This window comes from Centroberyx gerrardi, chromosome 17 (assembly GCF_048128805.1).
Source record: "Centroberyx gerrardi isolate f3 chromosome 17, fCenGer3.hap1.cur.20231027, whole genome shotgun sequence".
In the NCBI taxonomy this organism is placed as follows: Eukaryota; Metazoa; Chordata; class Actinopteri; order Beryciformes; family Berycidae; genus Centroberyx; species Centroberyx gerrardi.
Window position 1 is genome coordinate 20,069,136 of NC_136013.1, and position 23,718 is coordinate 20,092,853.

The 23,718-nt window shown below is 43.6% G+C and overlaps 1 protein-coding gene across 1 annotated transcript in view; it reads right to left on the minus strand.

The window, feature by feature from the left end:
- alk (ALK receptor tyrosine kinase) overlaps window positions 1-23,718 on the minus strand; it is a 197,952-nt gene that overhangs the window by 7,263 nt on the left and 166,971 nt on the right. Inside the window, exons 12-24 of the mRNA XM_078289347.1 lie at window positions 21,441-21,588; window positions 19,238-19,348; window positions 17,656-17,797; window positions 15,963-16,130; window positions 15,127-15,222; window positions 13,242-13,397; window positions 11,948-12,061; window positions 7,744-7,930; window positions 6,820-6,910; window positions 6,663-6,727; window positions 6,381-6,510; window positions 5,795-5,892; window positions 2,194-2,286 (exon numbers count right to left, since the gene is read on the minus strand). Coding sequence (XP_078145473.1) covers window positions 2,194-2,286; window positions 5,795-5,892; window positions 6,381-6,510; window positions 6,663-6,727; window positions 6,820-6,910; window positions 7,744-7,930; window positions 11,948-12,061; window positions 13,242-13,397; window positions 15,127-15,222; window positions 15,963-16,130; window positions 17,656-17,797; window positions 19,238-19,348; window positions 21,441-21,588 — 1,599 coding nt within the window. The remainder of the gene's footprint in view (window positions 1-2,193; window positions 2,287-5,794; window positions 5,893-6,380; window positions 6,511-6,662; window positions 6,728-6,819; window positions 6,911-7,743; window positions 7,931-11,947; window positions 12,062-13,241; window positions 13,398-15,126; window positions 15,223-15,962; window positions 16,131-17,655; window positions 17,798-19,237; window positions 19,349-21,440; window positions 21,589-23,718) is intronic.

Consider the following 23,718-nt stretch of genomic DNA (forward strand, 5'->3'; position numbering starts at 1 on the left):
CTAACACCACCAACACAGACTGAAAGCTGAGCCGGAGATTATGGGGGGGCTTAAATACAGACCTAGGGAATCTATAGCACAAATGGAGGTGTTTTTAATATATGTGTGTGCGTGTTTTGTGTGCACACGTGTGTGAGCAATCGTGTATGTAAAAAGGAAGTTGGAAGGCACTGAATAATAAGAGCCAAAGGCATTGAACAGGCTGTGCTGAAGGGATAGTAAGGTAATTTGTGTGTGTGTGTGTGCATGTGTGTGTGTTTCCTTAACACGACCTTGTGTGTGTATGTGCATGCGCACTAGAGGTGTGCTGAACTCTGTTTACCACTTTTTCACGCTGGCATAAATCTTTCTAACCTGAATTCATAGTATACATTATGGTAAGTAGTATCAGATTGATTTAAGTTATGAGAATGTGTTTTTTTATAGGGGAAAAAAAACATAAATTAATGCTTTTCTGAGATTTCTCCTCTTACAGGAAGTTGTTTGCCTCATGGTGATCACCAACTGCAGGTTTTAGTTTACCCACCTTTTTATTTACCACTGCGTCACTGGTGTGCGTGCATTCATTTGAGTGCACTTGTGTGTGTGTGTGTGTGTGTGTGTACGCCTGCGGCTGCCCTCCTGGAAGATAAAAAGCTGACATTAAGCCTTGTCCTAGTCCCTCACCGTCACACCAGTCCCCTGTGACTGCCTCAAAAAAACAAAGGACCCCCACGTCCCTCGTCACACAGCAGGAGGGCCACATCATGAAACAAAAATAACCCACCGATGACGCACCAGCTCGCTGCTGAAACAATTACAATAATAATAATAATAAAAATAATAATAAAAAATCCCGGTCGCAGCACCGTGGCTCCAGGCTGAGAGATAAAAAACAAAATCACACCTGAAAAAAAACCTGACATCAGCAATTAAGTGGAGCGCTCCTAATGCGACTCCCCGGGGGAATTATGCAACAGCCTTCTCCGGATGCTCCGAGAGTGACTTTCCTCTCGTGCGACTTTACAGCGGGTGATTCGAAAGCGCCGCGTCGATACAGCTGGCTGTTGTGACACATTTTCCCCTTGCTCTAATTCCTCGCCAGATGAAAGGCTTGGGAGATTTCCCCGCTGGATTGCACATTCATTTAAATGATGTCACGGTGAAGTCGTGGTGGCTATATTAACAAAAAGTTAGAGCTAAGAATAATGTGACGCCGCTGGGGTTGCAGAGGAGCTGAGGCGGAGGAAAAGATAGCGTCGGTATAGGACAGGGTGATGGAGAGTGAAGACACTGCGCAGCTGAGCCCAAACATTTATGGACTCATAACGCTCGATCATAATAAGAGGGCAATAAATGTTATCACATGGGAGAAACCACCGCAAAACACTGAGCCAGTACGTTTACTTAAATAGTGTTAATCTGCCAATTTTTGTGTGTATGTATATTTTAATAATACATAGTCATAGGACGCTGAATCTATATATGTGAAGTGGTATGCATAGTGAACTTTCTATTGGATGTCATGCACTGTCCCCTTTCACTGAATTCAAAGAATTTAAAGCTATTTTGCATGTTGGCGGCCCCAAATGGCAGCGAGAGGTAACTGTTTGAAATGTAAGGACAGCAATAGCCAGAAATCCTATAAGGTGACGTCAGTAAACTGCACATGGCACGCTGGTGTTTACTATCCCTGCTGGTTTGTGATGCTTTATAGCAAAGGGATGAGAGAGGCAAAAGATCTAACGTTGGTGAGTCTATGGAATGTCTATTACATTAATCCAGGGCTGTAGTACTCTACTCCGGTCTCCAGGCCACTTTTCTGTTGGCTTGGGGTTGGCCACTACTGGAGGTTTACTCTACTTTTTTCCCGCCTATCTAAAGATTTTCAAAGATTTTCAAAGATACGTTTTTCTCTGCCTGGTCCACCTTCGTTTATTTTCTCCCCAACACTACAAACAATTTAAGGGAAACAATTTACCTGTGTATAGTGCAACTGGTAACGGTCCTTAAACTTCTATGCATTGATTAGTTGGATGGTTTGATAACAGACAGATCTACATCTCTGTTGATCCTTAAGAAAGCTATTTTGATCTTGGCACTCTATTTGCTCTGGTCTTGGTCTTGACTTGATCTCGACTGGATCTGGAATTAACTTGGACTCGACTAAGACTAGCCCTGCGTTAATCTCTGTAGTCTGTGTTGAACCTGTACCTGTAAATGTCCCGGGCCATCCCAAAGTCCCCGATCTTGGCCACTCGGCCCGGTCCTTTGCAGGTCAGCAGGCAATTCCGAGCCGCAATGTCCCTGGAGAGTGGGAGAAATGCAAACAGACTGTCAGATCACTGGTTGTATTTACTGCTTGTAGCAACGGCACTTGGTCTCTTCATTAGAACTCATCGACTCACTGCCATTGTGAGACTCAACCCTGTCATTTTTATCATGTGGGTGTATATACAGTATATACATATGAATCAATCTCGGAACCCATCGTCTATCGGTCTGACGACGATTAGACTCTGGGGGTGACGGCCAATATTTCGGGGTTTCCGGTGTAGCCAGCGGACATCCGGGCCAGTGCGCCAGTCATTGTTTACAGTCCGATTAGCAACTTGAGACGCGAGAATGGAGTTGGAGTTGAGTGCAATACACAAACATCGATACTTTTTGTAGGTGTTTTAGGTCCAGACGACATTTCGGCTAATCTCTATAAACAGATATCTGCATATGAGACGTCGTCTCTCAACTCCAACTCCATTCTCGCGTAATATTGGCCGTCATAATATTGCCGTCGCCCCCAGAGTCTAATCGTCGTCAGACCAATAGACGATGGGTTCCACATCATCACACAGCTTCGCTCACGCCTTGTATCTGTAGTAGTTTACCAAAGTTTTTCCTTTATTCGCACCTTTCAGAGAACTCCATGTTGGAAACACCTAGAGAAGCTCCCTGTTGAATGTGAAGTTCAATCTAACTACCAAGTTGCCCCGGGCAAGCCAGTACAGTGCAGAGTTTCCTACGGTGCTTTTATGACTCTGCCCACATGGTGCATCCAGAGAGAGGGAAGAGATGTGCTACAGTATATGCAGGGAGAACAGGTTAGGAGGAGTGGGAGGGTGGCGCGGTTGAGAGGGAAAATTCATAAAATTCATATTTGTATTGTACTGGATTGTTTATTCTTTGACGAAACAACTGTTCACACAGCACGCCATACTCCTGTCTGGGGAAAAAGAAATGGAGCACACACACTGCATTCTGCTCCCAAGGCTTATAAATTTATCAGCACCTGAAGAAGTGATGTAGCGAGCACACTGCTCTTCATTAGACTTAAGATGAGTGCATGCTAGTGCCAATAAATAAAGAATTATGTGTCAAAATAATATCATGTGACATTGTGCTCATGATCATGACAGTAGTATTTATGGGTATTTAGACACCAAGGGTATTTAGACAGCGGCACTCTGTTTTAATGTTTTGGCTCCAGTGTTTTGGCTAAGTGATAGTTCAGACTGATTTAAACTGAGGATATTTTAAGACATTTTTAAGAAGATTTGAAGACTGCGTGATACATGGTTGCCCCATTTCAGGGTGCCAAAAGTGTTTGGAAAGATCAAACTTGTGTTACAAGTAGTCCTACTTTAATTTTGATATTAGTTATTTTTTGTATGAAGTCAAAAATGGTATGTGGCTTTGATTATGCTTGGCTCTAAATCAGTATGAAGTACGCAGTGAAATGAGTGTTAGTAAACTAGGATCTGAGTTATCAAACTCACCATCAATCATAATGCGACAGAGAATTATTCAAATGGTTGCGTCTCACTGCAAATTTTGATATTGAATGCTGTGGGGGAATTTCTAGGGTGAAACCACCGTTAAAGCTATTCATGTCTATCCTTACAGCAATATTCCTAGCAGGAGTCTCTTGCAGGTTCATTGGCAAAGAATATAGCATCTTATCACAATGTTTAGAGGCTGTGCCATGTGTTCCTCTGTGAATTAACATAATGGTGCATGCCAATGAAGATTAAAGGCTTACCGAGTAAAAGTACTGTGAAACAATAAATCCCTTTAGTGGCATCTCAACTGTTGCAGGAAGAATGAATAATTTCTAATAATTTCTATCATAGCATGACAACCCACACGCGCGCACACACACACACACACACACACACACACACACACACACACACACACACACTCTCACTCACTGACTCCTCTCTAGTGTGGTGCTGTAGCTAAATTCACATAGTCCTTGTTTAATGGCTTGGAAGAATCCATGCAAATTAATCGTTTTTGCTTGTAGGTAAGGTTGAGCCTTGAAATGCAGCAGTGGTCGTGGCAGACTGCAAGCTGAGGGCTTGAGGGAAGGTCACGGTGCGAATGTACACACAATACAGTGTTGTACAAAGGAGGCCATTATTAAAAAGAGCTTTAACTGGCCCCATAGATCTTATTTACGCTGTTTATTTTAACTGCAGCTTAAAGATCCATTTCACTGCAGCAGTTAGAGAACAATCTGTGTTATTAGCCCATTTTAACACCTAAGGTAACATTAAACTACCCGACTCCTCCGCACGGTGCTTTGATTCAGGCGGCTGCAATTTCAATTTTTATTTTTAAGTGAGTATTTTCCTCACTCAGTAATAAAAAAAAGGGATCAAAGAGTGACATCATGCTCTCAATTGGCAAACCAAACACACAGACACACACATACATGCTGGCACAGAAACGCACACAAAAGCCAGAGTAGGTTGCTCTCCAACAGCATTAACCCTGTGATTTAACCTGTTGAAGCACCGCCGCTCGTCTCCCAACCCAGTAATCCCCGAGAAAAAGGCAGCATTATCCGAGTACCGGCTACTCCTCCGCCCTCCCCCATACACCCGCCCTTTACTCAACCCTGAGTAAACACACCTCCATAAAAACTGAAATTAGCCTCAAGGACGGGGTTAGGGTGAATTTTAATACAGGTTTGAAGGCAGGAGCGGGGGCTGCGTGGGAGCTCGGCGAGCCTCCGGAGAAGAGCCGGCCATTAGGTGGATTGATGGGGCTTTACCGTGCCACGTCGGAGCAAACAAGCTTTAATAGGCCTCGTTTGTCATTGGACAATTCCCAGGAAGTCGGAGAGAGATGGGAAGGAGGGGGCATGCACTTTAATTGTCTTGATGTGATTGTTGGAGCAATTTTGACCTTTTCCCTTTTGACTTTTACTCGACTTTCCTCACGGATGTCAAGTAAGGAGATTGCGACAAAAGGAGTAACGGGGTAAGACAGGCTCCTAGATCCTTCAGTCACATCCTCTGGTTTACCTACCGGGGTGAATGGGTGTGTGTGTGTGTGTGTGTGTTTGGGGCGGGGGGGGACTTTGTTGACTAGCGCCTCGGTTGCAGACCGTAAAATGGCAAGCCGGCCGGCCCATCTGCCTGCTCCTATGCTAAACTCATCACTTGTCCTTTCTGCCATCTTGCGAAAGGTGAAGGCATGGAGGGCCCATATGTTCCGCTTGGACGGATGCAGTCGCCTCGTAATTCCGAGCGAGCTGCAGAAGTCAGCAGGAGAATGCGGGCATGTCTGCGTTTGTCGAGTCTGAATATTTTCCTGTGTGGCATTCCAAATGTATATGCATATCCATATGGATTGTATATAGTTGGCAGTTTCTGTCTGTTTTTCCCTCTCTTTGATCTGTCTGGGTAGGGATAAAAAAACAAAGACCACGCCACACACATCTTATCATAATGATGGATTGTATTTGTTTATCCCAAGACATTGTTTGGTTTTGCATATTCAAAATGTGTGTGGTCCTCTGGTTAAGTACCTGTGTATGAACTGGTTCTCCTCCAGGTACTGGCAGCCCCTGGCGATGTCTCTGGCCACGTTGAGAAGATCCACCATGGACAGGCTGGACGGATGCTCCTGGTCAGACAGACAGACAGACAGAGAGAGAGAGAGAGAGAGAGAGAGAGAGAGAGAGAGAGAGAGAGAGAGAGAGAGAGAGAGAGAGAGAGAGAGAGAGAGAGAGAGAGAGAGAGAGAGAGAGAGAGAGAGAGAGAGAGAGAGAGAGAGAGAGAGAGAGAGAGAGAGAGAGAGAGAGAGAGAGAGAGAGAGAGAGAGAGAGAGGCTTATCAGCTGATATGTCAGAGATAGACCCAGACTGGGATATTGGTAAAGACATCAGAAGCCTTTGGAAAAAAAACAGGGAGGATGTAGACATTGTGGCTCTAATGAAAACATGAATACATGAATACAAAGACGTGGAGATATTTGATTTATCTAATTTTGCAAGTGGTGTTTCCAGTGTTGAGGCTGCGTAAGATTGTCTGGAAAGATTAAAAAGAAAAGTCATTCTAAAAATTTGAGATCTTATGGAAGTGAGATAGTGTGTGTGTGTGTGTGACACTCACCAGCCGGGGTCTGGTCTCTCTCAGGAAACTCTTGAGGTCTCCTCCAGCCATCAGCTCCAGCAGGATGAACCTGGGCAGGGCCTGCAGACTGACTCCTATACAACGCACAATGTTCTGGTGGCTGAACTTACTGCAGGGGCACAGCAACACAGCGAGGAGAGAGGAGGGACAGGTCAGAAATGCTTTAACGGTTCTGCCGGTACTGTAAATGAGACAGAAAGAGTGTATACCTGTGTGTGTGTGTGTGTGTGTGTGGGAGAGAGTTTGCGTGTTGTCTCTTACCTAATAATCAGAGCCTCCATGAGGAAGTCCAGTTCATCTTGCTCAGAGCAAACCTCTGGAAGAGTCTATTGTAAATAAATAAATGTAAGTGACTGATGTATTTTTCAGTAATAGGGAAAGAGAGGGAGATAAAGAGAGAGGCTGGGAGACAACCTACCTTGACTGCCACTTGCATTGGACTGGGTTCACCCGGTATCCCCACTGCCAGTCCTTCATACACTTCACCGAAAGCACCGTGACCCAAACCCCTGGAGACACACACACACATTTATTATTTACAATTACATTTATATTTTAGGCATTAAGCTGGAACTCTTACCCAGAGTGACTTAAACAGGAGCAATGTTGAAATAAGTCACAGTGCCCAGACAATAGATGTATTAAATATACAGTACCTGTGTGAATGATTATGTGTGCTAGAGAAGCACTAAGTAAAGACATAAGAGCCAGGGAGTAAAAGGAAGAAAAGTGAGTTTTTTTAAATATACCAAGGCAGAGACACTAGGAAATATCCTTTAGTAGTTCTTAACCTTTTCAGCCCACAAAGACCAAGAAATGCCTACTTGCAACATCGTGTTGCAGGTGAAAAAGTGGTGAACTTCGACACCAAATGATAGTTTTGATTTTCCCCTTTTCAGCTGTTTTTTTGATTGATTATTAGAAGATGTCTAGATGCTGGAAAATATTTCCTTAAATTACTAGAAAAAGGATTTATCACAAAGATTAACAGCCATGATGACAAATTGGTATAAAAACAGCGACAGATCTAATATATACTATTATTAAACTATTATTAAAAAAAATGCAAAATTGAAAATATCCTCACGAAAATCATCTCTCAACCCTTTGGACTGTTGCTGTAGACCCACACACTGTGAGTCTTCAATTTGGTATATCAGGCTTTGTTTAAACTGCTGTATTTATGAGTCGACCCTAATTGAGATCATGTGATGTCCTAAGAATCTATTTAAAGGGGATTATGGGTACGATCTCAAGTACATGGATGTGCGTATCGCTTTCATTTATCCAGTTGAAGCTGCCCGTCGTCCCACACTTGAGCCTGGGCTCCGGGAGCCTTTACCTGGTGAGGGAGATGTTGCGCCGCGGCACCTCCTTCAGGTCGTTGACCGAGGCCGTCTTGCCGGCGAAGCAGTAGTTGGGGTTGTAGTCGGTCATGATGGTGGAGGCGCGCAGCTTACTGAGCTTGCAGTCCGGACTCTGCAGCTCCAGCTGAATGGACTGCAGCTCTGTGTGTTTGCGTCTGTACACTGGTGAGATGACGGAGGAGGAATACATGAAGAGTTTCATTCCAGATATGCACCATTTGAAAAAAAACAACAACCTTGAACACCACTACTTGTATAAAATGACTGCTGGCAAGTAAAGCACATAAAGCGTAGTGGAATGCTTTTAAAGTTATTAGTTACCTAAAGACGCTTTCACAACAGCCATGTTTTCATGAAATAGAAATCATTTGTGTCTGAAATATTGATTCATGAATTGCTGATGGCAGACTTTGTTTTCTCAAATAAATATATGGCGTTTTGGAAATTGAACACTCAACATATGAATATGTAAATGCGTTTAAGTCACAATCCATCACATACATGCAAACACACCAACACATCGCAAAAACAAGTGCATACTTTTCTCCCTCAGCATGAATCAGCGTTACTAGCAATAGCCATTCTGCAGGTAGCTGAAGAATCCTCATACTTCACACTGCATACAAATGCACATTATGCAGAGTAGCTTACTGTAGACACTGCAGACACTGTCTTTTCTCTCTCTTTCTCTCTTTCACACACACACACCAACTAGAGACCGCTAGCGGCCCCGACCTGGGCTGTAAACACATTAGTCGCAGGAGGAATGTGTGTGTGTGTGTGTGTGTGTGTGTGTGTGTGTGTTCGGATTTATGTGTGAATGCTTGTGTGCGTAGTGGAGTTATTTATTTACCAAGTGCTGTCTAATGTATGAGTGCTGTCAGCCACCGGCTAAGCAGCCATCCATCATTAGTGCGTTTCATTCATCACCGCGGCAGTCTCACACCTCTTCAGCTAGTGCGTCATGCGCTGATGTGTATGCATGGGTGTGCGTTTGTGTGTGTGTGTATGTGTGTGTGTGTGAGTCTTTCCGCATGTGTGTGTTTGCAAGCGTGAGAGTGAGCGTGGGTGTGTGTGTGGGGGAGTTGATGGCTCAATGAGTGCATATGTCTGGCTGTGATAGCCTGAAAGCAGCCGAGCAGACGGATGTCTAGGCTGGCCGGGAGTCTCGCTTCTCTCTCTGTCAACAACCCGCTAAGGGCCGTCTGAGCAGGGTGCTAAGTAACTGTGTGGGATGACCGGGCGAGATACAGTAGGCGTTTTGTGTGTGTGTGTGTGTGCAAACATGTGTGTGTGTCTGTCTATCATGTGTGCAAGCAGTAGAAGAAACAAGTAGAAAGTAGCAGTGCTCATGTACAACTTTGGAACACTTGGCAGAAACACAGCCACTGGGCTCCCATACTGACTAACAACTGCTACCAGCTTTCCCACTTTCTCCATTTTCACTTTGGTGGTTGTTGTCGTCAACTGTCGGCTGCCTGGGTAGCGTGAAACCCTGCCTACTCTTCATTGTGATTAGTCAGTGCAGGTCATATGCGTTCACACGTGTTCACATTGGATGCACTTGTTTACGGGTGACAAGTAACCCCCACCGGTCATGTGACAGCTAGAAAGGTGTGAAGGGCTCACATTGAAGGGCGGAGTGTGCTGCTGCAGTAGGGAGCTGAAGCAGAAGTTAACCAAGACTACCCACTGTGTTACTAGCGGCTAGGTGGCTAGCGCAATTATCCATAGACATGGGCGACATAAATATATATACTGTAGATAGATAGATCGATTTTTTTATTAATGTGTCGTGCACCACATGGTGCCCAGCCCGTATGGGCTTACAAGAGACAGAGACGTTGAGCTCCAACAAACAAACAAGAACCAGAAACAAATAATAATCAAAACATACAAATCAAAGTCATACATTCAGATAAACAGCTTTTCCATTCTCAGTTTCCATGCTTTCCCAATGAAACTGGCCAGACTGAAAACTTCCTCTCTAAATAATCATTCCAACTTAAACTCATCTCCTAACCAGAACAACTCAGGCTTCTTGTTTTGCATTTTCTCAAATAAAAGCAATAAAGCAAAAAATGAAATTAATCTTCAACAACACCCAATTCACATACAGTCATACATACTGTATATATATGGGGCTTATATCAACTAAACAAAGCAATACATTGTGTTAAAAATCATCTTGCAAAACCCACAGTTACATCAGCAATTACGTGATGTACACATTTTTGTAAGTTTTGAGAGAAAAGGATTGGGTACAAGATTCTACCAAATCTTAAAAGTGCAATTACAGAACTACATTTCCCATGAAATAGCCTGTCTTCACCGTAAGGAGCATACCAAAGTTACTGCCCCTTTTTTTTCCTGGTGGGTGACAGTGTACACTAGCCAAAGATCATAGCTATCGCTAGCTGTAAAATTTTCATGGTGCAACGTTAGCTAGTAGGTTTGCTAGCAAGCTAAGTGATGTCTGGTTTTGTTCCAGACTGCCACCAAGTCAAAATGCTCTTTGCATGGCAAGTTCCCCGCTACGTCTTTGGAACATTACAAACTAGGAAGGTGTGTTTGTATCGTATTGATGCTGGGTAATGTAGTGTAGTAAACGTAAATACATTTAATCATAACTTAAGTAAAAAGCAGATACTGCTGGTGGGTTCTGTAGTATAAGAGGGTGCTCTTTGGTCTATGGGCAAAAAACTCTAATAGAAAAACATGTAGAGACCAAGGAGAGGAGTTGCTGCTACTTCATGTTTTACATTTAATCATAAGTTCCATCAACTGAACCCCACCAAAATCAGGCCGAGGAATTAATATAATTTTGGTCTATATGATATCTCAGAATGGGAACTGTACGGTTCATAGTTTGCTCATATCAAGTAATCTGTAATGTACGGAATAGACAGGAGTGAATCAGAGCCGTGTGGGGATGATGTCAACTTGGGCTCCCTATAGAGTACATTTGTAATCCTGTGGCAGCAGCAAAACAAATCCGCCCCTAAAAATGACAGATGGAGGGATCTTAACATCTCAAGAGATGAGGAAATGTACATGGACTTTGAATGCTGCGTGAATCCCTTTGAGACATTTGGCCATTGAATGTCGAGTGCTTACATGACAGATTATTTGTCTTCTGCCATGTGGCGTTCTACTTTTGCTATTGGTTGATTTTTGCCGCTGATTCAGAGCGGACAGGTCAGAGACCGGTGCAAAAAAAGAGTGCAAACTCTGCACAGCCAGTGCGTCATTGCCTCACCTCTTTGATCTGCCTAAAAAGACACTGCACACAATTCCAAAGCACTTTCCTTCTGCCTTGTGGTCACTCCCCACTGCCTTTGATTTAAAGCTACACTCATCTAAATTACAAATTGAGATTCCATATATTCACACTATGTGTCCACATTAATTTCAGGTATCGGGTATGGCCACTGGCGGACATATTGGCGTATCGAAATAAGACTTACCAACAATGTTTGAACCTGCTAAGAAAAGATCTTTTTCACCATCTCCAGCCCTACCAGTCACTAAGAAGTATTTTAAGTCTGAGGATTGTAGTTTACTAATGTCATGTTACATGATTTCGACCTGGAAGTCTGTGTGTGAGGGACAATCAATATGATTGTATCTAGCGGTGCATTATGTTGGACAATCTGGGACAATCTGGCACTGCGCTATACGGGACAATGTTTTTGTTGTGTTTCTCACGGTCATCCACACTTCGTTAATAGGCCTCTAGAGGGCGCCGTGGGCCTGTACAGCATCTGTGCTTGTTTCACATTGATTGTGGGACAATCAATTTGATTGTATCTGGCTGCAGTGCATTATGTGGGACATGTGGGACAATCAGTGTGTATCTGGCAGTGCATTACGTTGTAGGACACAAGTTAATATGCAGTTTTTTGAGGGACCCTCTGAAAAGGGCCTCTGTGATCTGGTGTGTAAAGTGTTATTCCATCCCAGTCTATTAAACTGGAAACAGGTTTTATAAATCGAGGTGTCTAATATTCTCTGTCATGTCACTTATAATCATGAAGAGATGTTTCTGCGTGTCTGTTTAGTATTATAATACTGATGCATTAACGTTACAGTACTGCAGTAATTGCACTTAGTAAGCGTAGAGCCCTGATTTAGAGTACTGTACAGAGTGTGTTTTCTGTCCTGTCAGTTGGTACTTACTTATCATGACTCCGGACACAGCCAGCAGCAGCGCGGCGATGAGGGCCGAGGTTCCCACAGACAGACCCAGAGCCAAGTGGGAGAGAGACGGCTGTGGAGGCAGCCGGGACACCTCTGCGGGACAAGGGGAGACAGCGGCGTTACACAGTTGTCGTCGTCCCCAAAGGTGTATTAACATTCACCTCGCCGCTCTGATCCCCAACTTAATTAATGATGTGAAAGCGATGACACAACAGAGCTTAGAGGCAGCGATGGCGGGCGCATGTCAATTCCTCTTAGGTGGAGAGGGGAGATCTCATTTCGCTTGTCTAAGCTGAGGAACAAATCAGCGGGCCGAGAGAGACCATATTGCGAGTGTGACCTTTTATGACCTAGCATCATAGCGTTATCTAGCGCTTGTCATTAATGCGAACAGATCCGCAAATCACAGGGCAAGGAGACGCTCTAGGTTATTGAGACGTTATTGAGATGGTAATAGCCCCAGTTATTCTGCTTCAAATTATAAACTGACGTTCCACCGTATTAATTCGTTTCAGATCTCCATTCATAATTCATTATTCATTTCAGATGGCAAATCATAGTTTAAGAAGCAATTTTAGGGCCACTGGGGTTTGTCCACATTTCTTTTTACAGATTAATCCCAGAATAAGACACTACTCTCATGCACAAACTCATTTTTACTCAAGGTTGACATGGTCTTTTGTGGGCCGAGCGAGTTGCATGAACCTAGGATAATTAAACTCATTATGAAACTCATTCAAAATTCATTATATACTACAGTCAATACATGACTACCCATGTGACAATAAACCTTTTATGCTAAATCCTCAAAAATTGACATGCCAAGATGAACGGTTTTTATCTGACTGTAGCATAGAATTAAATTACAAGTCACAGAACAGGATTCCACACTTGGCAAATACTGTCTAATACTACTATATCCATTTTCATTAACAGGTTAGGTTATCCTAAGGATTAATAATGATTATGAGTGATTAAGACAGTATTAAAAAGTGTTTCCTCAGATAAAGATTCAATAAATTACAGAGGCTCCAAGGCTTAATTACTTTTGTAGATTAATTTATTATCTGTTCACTGAGTCGCAGTCTATTACAGGTACAATTACATTCAGCTTAATTCATTTCTTGGTTCTGATTAATTTCAGATCTTTGTGTGTGTGACTGAGAGTGAAAGGGAGTGTGGGTCTTGTTCATTACGGGATGTACGGGACAGTGTTTGTGTGTGTGTGTGTGTTCATAATGTCAACTGTCATGTTGCATGCAGTGTGTCAGACCTGTGGCGTTGACGCAGGACACGCCGTCCGGTGCCAGGCTGAGCTCGTGGTCGCAGTAGCAGACGATGCCGTCCTCGGCCTCGTGGCAGTCGTCGCTCTCACAGTGGCTGCAGTTCTGCACCGGGCTGATGATCAGCTCGCCATCTCCCTCCATACCTTTTACACACACACACACACGGTTTAGAGCAGCGGTTCCCAAAGTGAACAGTGTTGAGAGATTTCCAGGGTGTCCCCCAGCAAAATTAAGAACAGTTTAATTTCACTATAATGTAATTCACAAGAAATTATCCCAATTAGAGAACGTAATGACTATTTTAGGTTTCACTCTCACCAAATTTCAACTATCATCTCCCAGCGTACAGTCTAAACTGCAATACTGTTGATACTACATCAACAACAACAAAAATCTTCCCTAATGGAGGTCCCTGGGATATAAACTTTCAATTCAGGGTCCGTAGCCTAACGTGTGTTTATTTGTGTCTATATTATGTTATTCCTGTGGTCTGGTGGAGTCCACTCTATATGTGGGATGTCCATATTTGTGTGACCGTGAACAACTCCCCAAAGCCACAAACCTGTGACCAGGGAAACTCAGTCAGTGTGTGAACGGTCAACAAGCTTGTCGGTCACAGATGAACTTTTTAGTCATCGGCCGTCAACTGACAATCACATTTCTGTGCTTCATTGTTTCCCTACCAGTGTGATTTTGTTTCATGAACAATAGATCAGCCTGGCAAGTGCAAAATGGTCGAGAAGTTGACTATAGACTATATTCAAACCTTCCAAGTTCTCTACAACTTTCATTTCAAAGACTACAGGAATAAACGGCTCAAAAAGGATGCTTGGAAAACAGTTGCATTCATCGTTGGGGTGAATGGTAAGCTCTGAAGTCGTTTTAGTTTTTAATGTTTAGATTTGATTAATGCTACCTTATTAGTGCGTGCTAGCTAGCTATGTTGATGTATCAAAACACTGCAACATTATGAGAGGCAATACCAAAGCAGTGAAAAATGCATGATTTGCCTGTTCAAAACAGAATAGAGAAGGGAATGACAACCATGTTCCATAGAGCAGTGGTTCACAATCCTGGTCCTCAGGACGCAGACTACTGCTGGTTTTCTATTCTGCCTGCTAGTTAATTGCAGTTAATTACATTCACCTGGCATCCCAGGTGGAAATCAATTCACCTGGCATCCCAAGTGTAACTCAGTCCCTGATTAGATGGCTAGAATGAAAACCAGCAGGACTCTAAGTCCTGGGGACTGGGATTGAAAATCACTGCCACAGAAGGCTGAGAGTCAGCAGGTTTTCATTCCAACTAAATACTGCAGGTGATTTCACTGATTAGTTCCTCTTCTCTGGTTGAAGATGTGTTAATCAGTGAAATCACCAGCTGTAGTCTTTAGCTGGAGCAAAAACCTGCAGACAATTGGCCCTCCTTGGCACATGGCTGCCTATAACTGCCCTAAATAATTGAAAAGGATTTTATAGTATCCTTTACTTTCTTTTGATGTCACAGAGTGAAAGCAACCCATGCTATATTAATTACAAGCTACAGTAAGATGAGATAAATTAGTCATGGGCTGTGTGTGAAAGCTTGCACTTGATTAGTAGGCAATGCGAATGCACTAGCTTATAACAACAAATAACACTTTTTATCTCATCTGCAGAATCTGTGTTTTTTTTTTCTCATTCTGTTTTATCAGCTTGTAAGTGCAAATAAACTCAAATAAACTCTAACCTAGAAACACCAGAAAGATGAAAAATACAGAATACAGATTTCTTGGCTACAGACGTTGACTGCATGCTAGTTTGTAGGTAGTCAAAACTGAATTATGGACTTTTATTCACACTCATATTCACTCATGTTCACACTTGATGTTACCTTTCAGAGATTCGAGGTAGAGCTCTCCCTCTGGACTGATGAAGGTCGAGCCATCCTGCCCGTTATGTTTGGGGTTATCTGCAGAGGTGTTGCCACCTGCAGACCAAGGCAAACGCAACACAATTAACAATGACAAAACCTCAGTGCCGTCATTACACCAAATAACACATGCTGATTTTGACCAACAAATATAAAGCCATATTCACCATACTGTCCAGAAAGAAACTTTAATATATACCCTTCAAGGATTGGAAAAGTCCATTAGGAGGACAGTTCAATATTATTTGCCCAAATCCAGACATTTTTCCACTTATGTCTTTGTCTCAGTATGCTCTACTGCTGTTTTCACAACCTGCATACATGTTGTATTCATATAATTCATACTTTTCATCCTTGTACTTCTAATACATTCTAATCCATGCTTATTTCTGTTCTTTTTCTTTTCTTGCTGTATCCCATTACTATTTGCTACTGACCCAATTTTCCTATGGGGAACATTAAAGCTTATCTTAGGAAACTAACATAGTGCTTACTGACACACAGTCAGTAAGCAGTGACTTACTGACTGTGTGTCAGCGAGTGAGTTACAGTCAAATGAGCAGTTAGGGGGTTCAGTGTCTTGCTCAAGGACACTTCAAAAGGACACATGGCTGTTGCTGGGTTTGAACCCAATTCCTGACCCTTTGCTGATGGGACGGTCTCTCTAACCGCTACGTCACCCTGCCGCATTCAGTATAGTGCAAATACGGCAGTGCAAGGTGTACATTAGGGTCCTGCCTGACAGCCCAAGATGATTTATAGAGTCATTTGCAGACTTTCCAGAAACTTTGACTAACCTCTGTAGCCTCCGCCGCCGCCCCCGGACATGCAGCCGCCCCCGCCGCCTCCGAAGCCCCCCCGGGTCTGCCAGAACTTCTGACAGGCCTGCCCCCCCTGGCCTCCCAGCACCAGGGGTCTCCCGCCCTGACTGACAGGGACACTGTCGTTCCAGCCTCCACCTCCGCCTGTCACCAAACACAACGCACATTTGATATGATATATGATGTGAGGTACTTGTTGTGTGTATGTGTGTGTGAGTGTGAGAGAGAAAGAGAGAGAGAGAGGGAGATCTTATATGGTAATGGTCCACATTTTGGGGGGTTAGGGTTAAAACGGTAGTAAATTGCACACACACACACACACAAACTGCACTAGTGTGAGGTAACAACACCAGGTAGAGGAAAGATCACTACAACACATCATGTACACACACATGCGCGCACACACACACATGCATGTGCGCGCACACACCCGGCAATCCCCCGTTATTGGTAACAACACCAGGTACAGCAGAGAGCATCAATATATAACAAAATCCCCTAAAAGAGAATTGGTACTACAAGATTAAAGTTATAGCTAATAAAGTTAAAGCTAATCCCTCCCGATTCCCAAACGCTGGCCAATTTCATTTTCCCCTTCCATTTTCCTTCGACTGCTCTAAAGCCTGAGAGATACAAACAAATGAAGAAAAAAAAAAATCTCACCGCACTAGCAACAACAAAACCCCAGACATGCTTAATATTTCATTTTTCGTTCACCGAGTTTCCTCAAAAGTAAACCTTGGGCTTCGCGAACACGGAAAAATCAATATCTTATGTTTTCCGGGCTGGTCGTCAACTCCAACCACATGAATAATGGATACTGCAGTGTGTATGAAAATAACAGTTAACGGTGAGGCATCCTGTTATGCAATTTACAATTTCCAATTTCCCATTTGGCAGACGCTTTTATCCAAAGCGACGTACATATGAGATTTTAATACAACACAAGCAAGGATCTAGTCTTGAGAGAACAACGAGAGTAAGTGCCATAAAGCTAAGTTCTGGTCCGACAGGACATAGGTGCTAGGAGGCAGTGCATAGAGGCAGTGCATAGAGTGTATAGAGTGCATAGAGGCAGATAAAGAGTGCCCCGGCAATGAGGTGAGACAAAGTGGCCGATATGAATAGTCATGTGTTGGGGCGTCATCGCGTTTTGTTTCCGCCGTGAGACAAACCGGGGGTACGTCGAGGTGGAAATTCTATGAAACTCATGCATCACGACAGGAGTAAACACCTCAAGGACAAATGGATGTGTTTACAAGTACAGGCAGACACCGGCCATACAAATACACAGTTTCCACTCCAGGCCATCTGTATACTCGGCGTATTATCGTGTGCGCATGCAGAGGGGAGCATGATACACGCAGCCTCGCTCATCATAATGTAAGGACAGATAGGCCTTGCGCACTACAATACGGTAAGGGGGATATTATCCATCTATTCCCATCTATTCAGCCATTCGTTTTCAATCTTGGTCTCAATATCTCATTCATGCCCACTATGTCTCTTTCCCTGATGTCCCAAGCTCTCTCGCTAACACACACACACACACACACACACACACACACACACACACAGGTAACGCACTGAGTATACATCCGTCCACAAACACGCACTTAGACGCACGCGACCAACACACTTGTACACACAGTTCTAGCACAGTGCGTACCCGCGGCGTTGGACTTCCCGTTGCGTCCGGGCTGGCCGGGGTCACAATCCGTCTGCTCCCGCTGGTTGACTGATTGGCTGCTGTAGCCCCGGCCGCCTCCTCCAGCGGCGATGATGAGGGGGGTGTACACTTCCCTGTCCACCTGAAACCGTGGCCATAACGTTGACAGTTATGTATCAGATCCTTGAAGGAGTACACTAAGCTTTTGGGAGATTGGCCTCTGGGTCAACTTACCAAAATCATCCATGTGTCCCTGGTAAATCGTTGGCTCAGGTGCTTCATGCTAACTCTTTAGCGTACACCATGTTGAGTGATAGTAGGCGACTAGCATTATGTCAAAAGTGAGGAAATGAGAACTTGTAGCAGCTCTAAAGCTAAATGCTAAGTAATTTTAATTTATATGCAGCCAAGTCTTACAACTTTGTGTAGATTGGTAAAATTTACATGAAATATGACACAAAAATAATATACAGTTTTGAGCTTGGTTTTGTAGTTCCTGCGAGATTTGGAGCATGACTTGTTTTGTTTCTATAGGAAACAAAAGTGGTGGGTGATGCAAGACTGTACAGCTAAAAAATCACTGTGAAGTGGATGAATATGATGCTCACCTGAAATAGTTCCAAAAATAAACCTGGCTACATCAGCTATATTGAATTTATGGTATTACATTTTTATGAATCTACAGGCCATAAAATAAAAACCATTAACTTTTTATTACTAAAAGGTCAGTCGTCTTACTTTGAATAATGCTAGTCGCCTACTGTCACTCGACATAGTGTACGCTAAAGTGTTAGCATGGAGCAGAGCCAATGATCCACCGGGGACACATGTATGATTTGACACATTTGACCTTACATTACATTACATTTGAAGGAATACACAGAGTTTTTGGGAGATTGACCAAATGTACTCCAGTTGAAGGATTATCTAACATTTACCAATATACAGGGTATGATATAATTATCGTTTGTACCATTTTGGGAGAGCACCTATGTAGAAACCTACAGTAGCTTGGATGCTAGAAGAAAAAGGGTGAGGGCAGGTATTGTCAAGTGGGATCAAGCTCAACAGTAAGTTCTGGCATCTCACACACACACACACACACACACACACACACATACCCGCTCTCAACTCTAAACAGAACTTTAGCCACCTACACAACCCTGTACATCTAGTTCACAGCATCACCCAGTCATTTCTAAACTCACTGTTGGTCTCAGTTACAGTAGGCTAATGGGATGGCTGACACTGGCTTGAAACAGCCCACTCAACAGTCAACAATCATCATCATCATCATTGCATGCAAAGAAATTTCAAATGTGCTATTAAAATGTTTGATTGATGGCACATTGCATATTACTAAATTGGATGATCCAGAGGATTTCTGGGCTGACTTTTGTCACATCAATGTCACATCAATCATTATACATCTCTATAAACAGTATTTGGTTCTCAAATGAGCTAAAACCAGATCTATGCTTACAGTGTTCGACCAATGGCAGTATGTATGATTAGTTGGCATACCGACCGCTACAGTAACTGGTTAAATTGGAGTACAGCTTTCCCTCCAGCCCTTCCTCACCTTGAACACATACGTTGCTCCGCCCCCTCCTCCTCCGCCCCCTTTGACTTGAGTCTTGTTGACCATCGGGCCGCTCTGCTCGATGCATATCCTGTTCAGCATGCCGTTGGACTATGGGGAGGGAGATAGATGTCAGTTCACCAGACTTTGAGATGACCTGCTTTCAAGTTTTATCATTACACTGGAGAGAAAAGATCAAGCACAATTCCCCAGAAATACATATGTATACAGTGTATATATGTCACATCAGGGCAGCATTGAGGACCAATGTTCCCTTTAAGCTGATAGTTTGGTGACCTACGTCAAAAAATTTATCACATTGACCAAATAAAAACATCTTCTCCGCCGTAAGTCATTGTTCCACTTTATCCCCAGAAATGTACCCTATTTCTAAAAATGTATTTGGAAGTTCTTGGTGGCAAATTATATTAGATGAATGGACTTCGCCATAGCTTAGGTTTAAGTGAATTTACTTTTTTGTGCTATTACCCCAGACTGCACTACTCTTTCTATCTCTACCTCACTCAGATGCACACATACCAACACACACACTCACACAAACGGTCTCTTTACTCCCTCCACTTTCTCATCCGTCTGGACAAGACTCTGACAGTCTAGCAGGGGGGAGTAGGCGGGACTTTTGTGAGCGTGATTGACAGGCAATGGGGGGGAAAGGCGGTGCATTCTAACTTGAGAAGTTGAGAGAGAGAGACAAAGGAGGCGGTCGTGCTTGAGAGTGTACGTGTGGGTCACTGGCAGAAACAGAAAGAGAGAGACGGACACACCATTATGCAGACAGAGAGACAGAGCGAGTGTGTTTGTAGGGAGCGGGGAGGCATCATCTCCCTTGCCGGAGGGGAGGCGAGGTGTGAGAAAACACTGCGCTGCGGCGCAAATCACTTTGAGAGCGGCCCCTTTGGAGAGAGCCGCCTCCCCTCGCTTTCAAAGCTGGGGGGAAATAAGAGGAACCTTAAATGACTTCAGTCTCACTTTGGAGAAGCCGAGTCCCTCTCTGTACTGCGCACTTCAAGACACACTGTGTTAAAAACTAATAACTCCATGACAGTGGCGGAGACCTCTGCCTCCTAAACCACACGTCCTGTCTCCTGAAGACAGAGCCAAAAAAAAATCCCTATACAGTCCAATCTACTGAACAAATAAACATGTGCGGACTGTCCACAAAAAAAGATTTATTCTTTGAATGTGTTTTGCTGTTGTCATGTGAAAACCTCTTAACTGTCATGTTTTCACTTCAGTTGAAGGATTACATGGCTTTCTAAAGGTTGAGAAAGTTCTACCATCCTTAGGCTTATAAAACCCTTTCAAACCCCTTTGGATGGACTCAAAAATGCTGGAAAGTTGACATTTTGTGACGGTATGTAGCGATGATGAGTGCCATACGAATGCTCTTATAGCTCCACACAGCGGCACTTGACCTATTTTTCCCTCTCTTTTCAGTGCTGGGACAAGCTCAAGTTTTTGAAAAGTTAAATTGTGGATGATGGATGCTTTCATTGGCGACTAGAGGGCTTGTGAGGCTTTAGCCTGGGTGTAGTGAATTGTGAGGGGAAGCGTGCCCCGCTGGTGTTGGAGAGGAAACACCACAGCATAATGGATGACAGCAACCCCTGGCAAAAGAAAACAAGCGCGCTTAAGAAAAACTGTGGGGGGGTCACTGGGAGGTTCTTGGCACTATTGCGGCTATAAACAGTCTATTGGGTGGCCTTAAACTCTGGGATTTAGAGCAGTGGTTCTCAAAGGGCGGTCCGTGGACCACCAGGGGTCCTTGACGGGGGTTCCAGGGGCGTCCCCAGCAAAATGAGGAACAGTTTAATTTCACTAGAATTGTGAAAAGTATTAGTGTGTATGTCTGCACTGTTATCCAGACATACACACTAATACAATTCAATACTAAATCAACAGCAACAAAAAGAGAGGAGGAGGAAAGGAGAAAACTGTAACACATGGGGGGTCAGTGGACTAACATGCATCTATTTGGGGATCCATGACAAAAAATTGTGCTTAACGTGTTGAATTATTGCATTGTTTTTTATCTATTTCACAATTGATTAATACATTTAATTTGTATATATCATAATGATACCCTTTTCAACACTTTTACTGAAAGTCTTGAAAGTTTACTGCTGGATAGCTGTCCTTCGGGGGACAATAAAGACTTATTGTATTTTTAAAAGAGACTCACATTGGGGCAGGCGTCCTCTCCTTTCTGTCCCACCAGGATGTGGAGCAACTCGTCCTTCTGGAGCAGGAAGTCCGCTGTGACGTAGACACCATGTGACCTGCTCATGGCCAATACGCTGCGACCGCCAGCCGCCCCGTAGGCCGTGATCCTGCGGGGGGGGTTTAACACACACAAACACAAAAGTGTACACACACATATAGACACACACATAGACCCAAAAAGAAACACACCCATCCACCCACACACAAAACAATACACAAATAAAAAACCCATTAGCAGGATAATTATCCTAATGATACAGTAAATGCACTCATCAAGTATCTGGCCTCATTAAGCCTGATCACGAAATATACAGCGCCGTTTTGTGTAACAACACAATCCTCATATTATTTGTCCCTGTATGTGTCAGAAGAGAAATAACAAAAGCTAAAGTTACATCTACTTGCGCCAGTGACTTTGCATGTCACCATTGTTGGGTGAAAATCTCCAACATGTCAAGAAAATAAGAAAAAGCTGCCTTGTTTTTAGCTTGCCCACCATGCATTTTGCAGCTTATCCAATGGGTGTGGAAAGGTTTTCATGAGCCAAAGGGTTGAACATGAAAATCACCAAAACTGGAATTAACATGTTTTCACCCAACAAGGACAATATGTTTATTTTAAATTCTGAGCTGTGGGAGATTATCAGATTTAACCTATGGCAGGTACAGAGGAGCGATTTAAATTCCATTGCCTCATGCGAACATCAGTATTCCTCCTGCAATTCCATGAGTGCACATGACCTTAAATAACAGCCAAAATTCATTTAAACACACTTAACCACACTTTCACCCCGGGGTGATTTTAACAAAAATATCTGCACACCGCGGTGGCCTCTCATCCCAATGCACACAAAAACATGCGTTTATGAATGCACCGACACACACACACACACACACACACACAGACACGTCTTTGTGGCAGAAGACACCCATTTCAAATGCTCCAATCCCCTCCCCAGAAAAAAAAAAACCCAACTTGATTGGTTTTTGGGAGCGCTTCGATATTTCTTCCCTCCCTGGTGGTAGAGAGAAAGAGACAGAGAGAGAGAGCGCTGCCCGGCGCTCGGTAGCTACCTCAGCTGTTTGCCTAATGACTTTTGGGAGATGCAGGGCGCATATTCATCTCTGCGGCCGTCTGTCAACATCATTTACAGGCTCTGCCAGCTAAGCCAGGCCGCCTCAAGACCACAACGCTCGGGTTTGTGTGGAGACAGAAGGCTTTTTTATTTTATTTTTTTTAGAACTCTGGGACTTGTGTTAACACACTGCTTTTAGCTATCCACGCTGTTGTTAGGTATTTTGAGACTTAAGGCCGTTGGCTGTGCATAGTGCTGTTTGTGTGTGTGTGTGTGTGTTTATCTTTGTGTTGATGTGGGAGGCAAACAGGGTGCACAGGCATTTTTTATTGAACCGTCCAAGTCAAATCCAAGTTTAACACCTCATGCTGTCACGAATGCTCACAGGAGGAATACTGTTCTCCACACGAGGTAGCGGGTCTTACATCACTGATGCTGCCGCAATACACACTCAGTTTGAGGTCGAGGTGGTAAGTCTGATTGCCGGGGCACTCGGCGGCCTTAAAGGGCACCGATGCGGACATTGTGGTGGGTGGTTTTGGGAGTTTGGAGCCGGGCGCGGTGTGACTCATGCTGTTTAGTCGCCATTACACTGGCCTTTGCTCCCCTCTGCAAGAGTCTGATTAGTGATATTTCTCTGTTTGCCCGAGGAAGATTGATGCGCAGCTGAGGCACCGAGGGCTGCAAGTGGGCGGGAGGAAGAGTCTGCATAGATGTGAAGGACGCTAATGGTACGGAGTGTGCTGATACCTGAGAGAGAGGTCAAGTGTGTATACTGTGTGTTTGTGTGTGTGTGTGTGTATATATTAAAGGAATAGTTCACCCAAAAATGAAAATTCTGTCATCATCTACTCAAATGAAACACAGGTGAAATTTGTTAGTCCATATAACACACAGGGAGGTTGCCAGCACAACTTCGTAGCAGCCTTCTCCAAAACAACTGAAGTCAATGGGGACCTGTTCTTTAGAGTTCCAAAACAAAAACAGCCAAACAATCACACTGTGAATAGAAAGACCTATACACCATTATTTGTTGCAAATCAATCAGCTGTAGTTAAGATTTGCACTAAGTTATGGTGTAAATATAGGTCTTTTTGGAACTCTGAAGAAGTGGTCCCCACTGACTTCAGTTGTTTTGGAGAAGGCTGCTATGGAGTTGTGC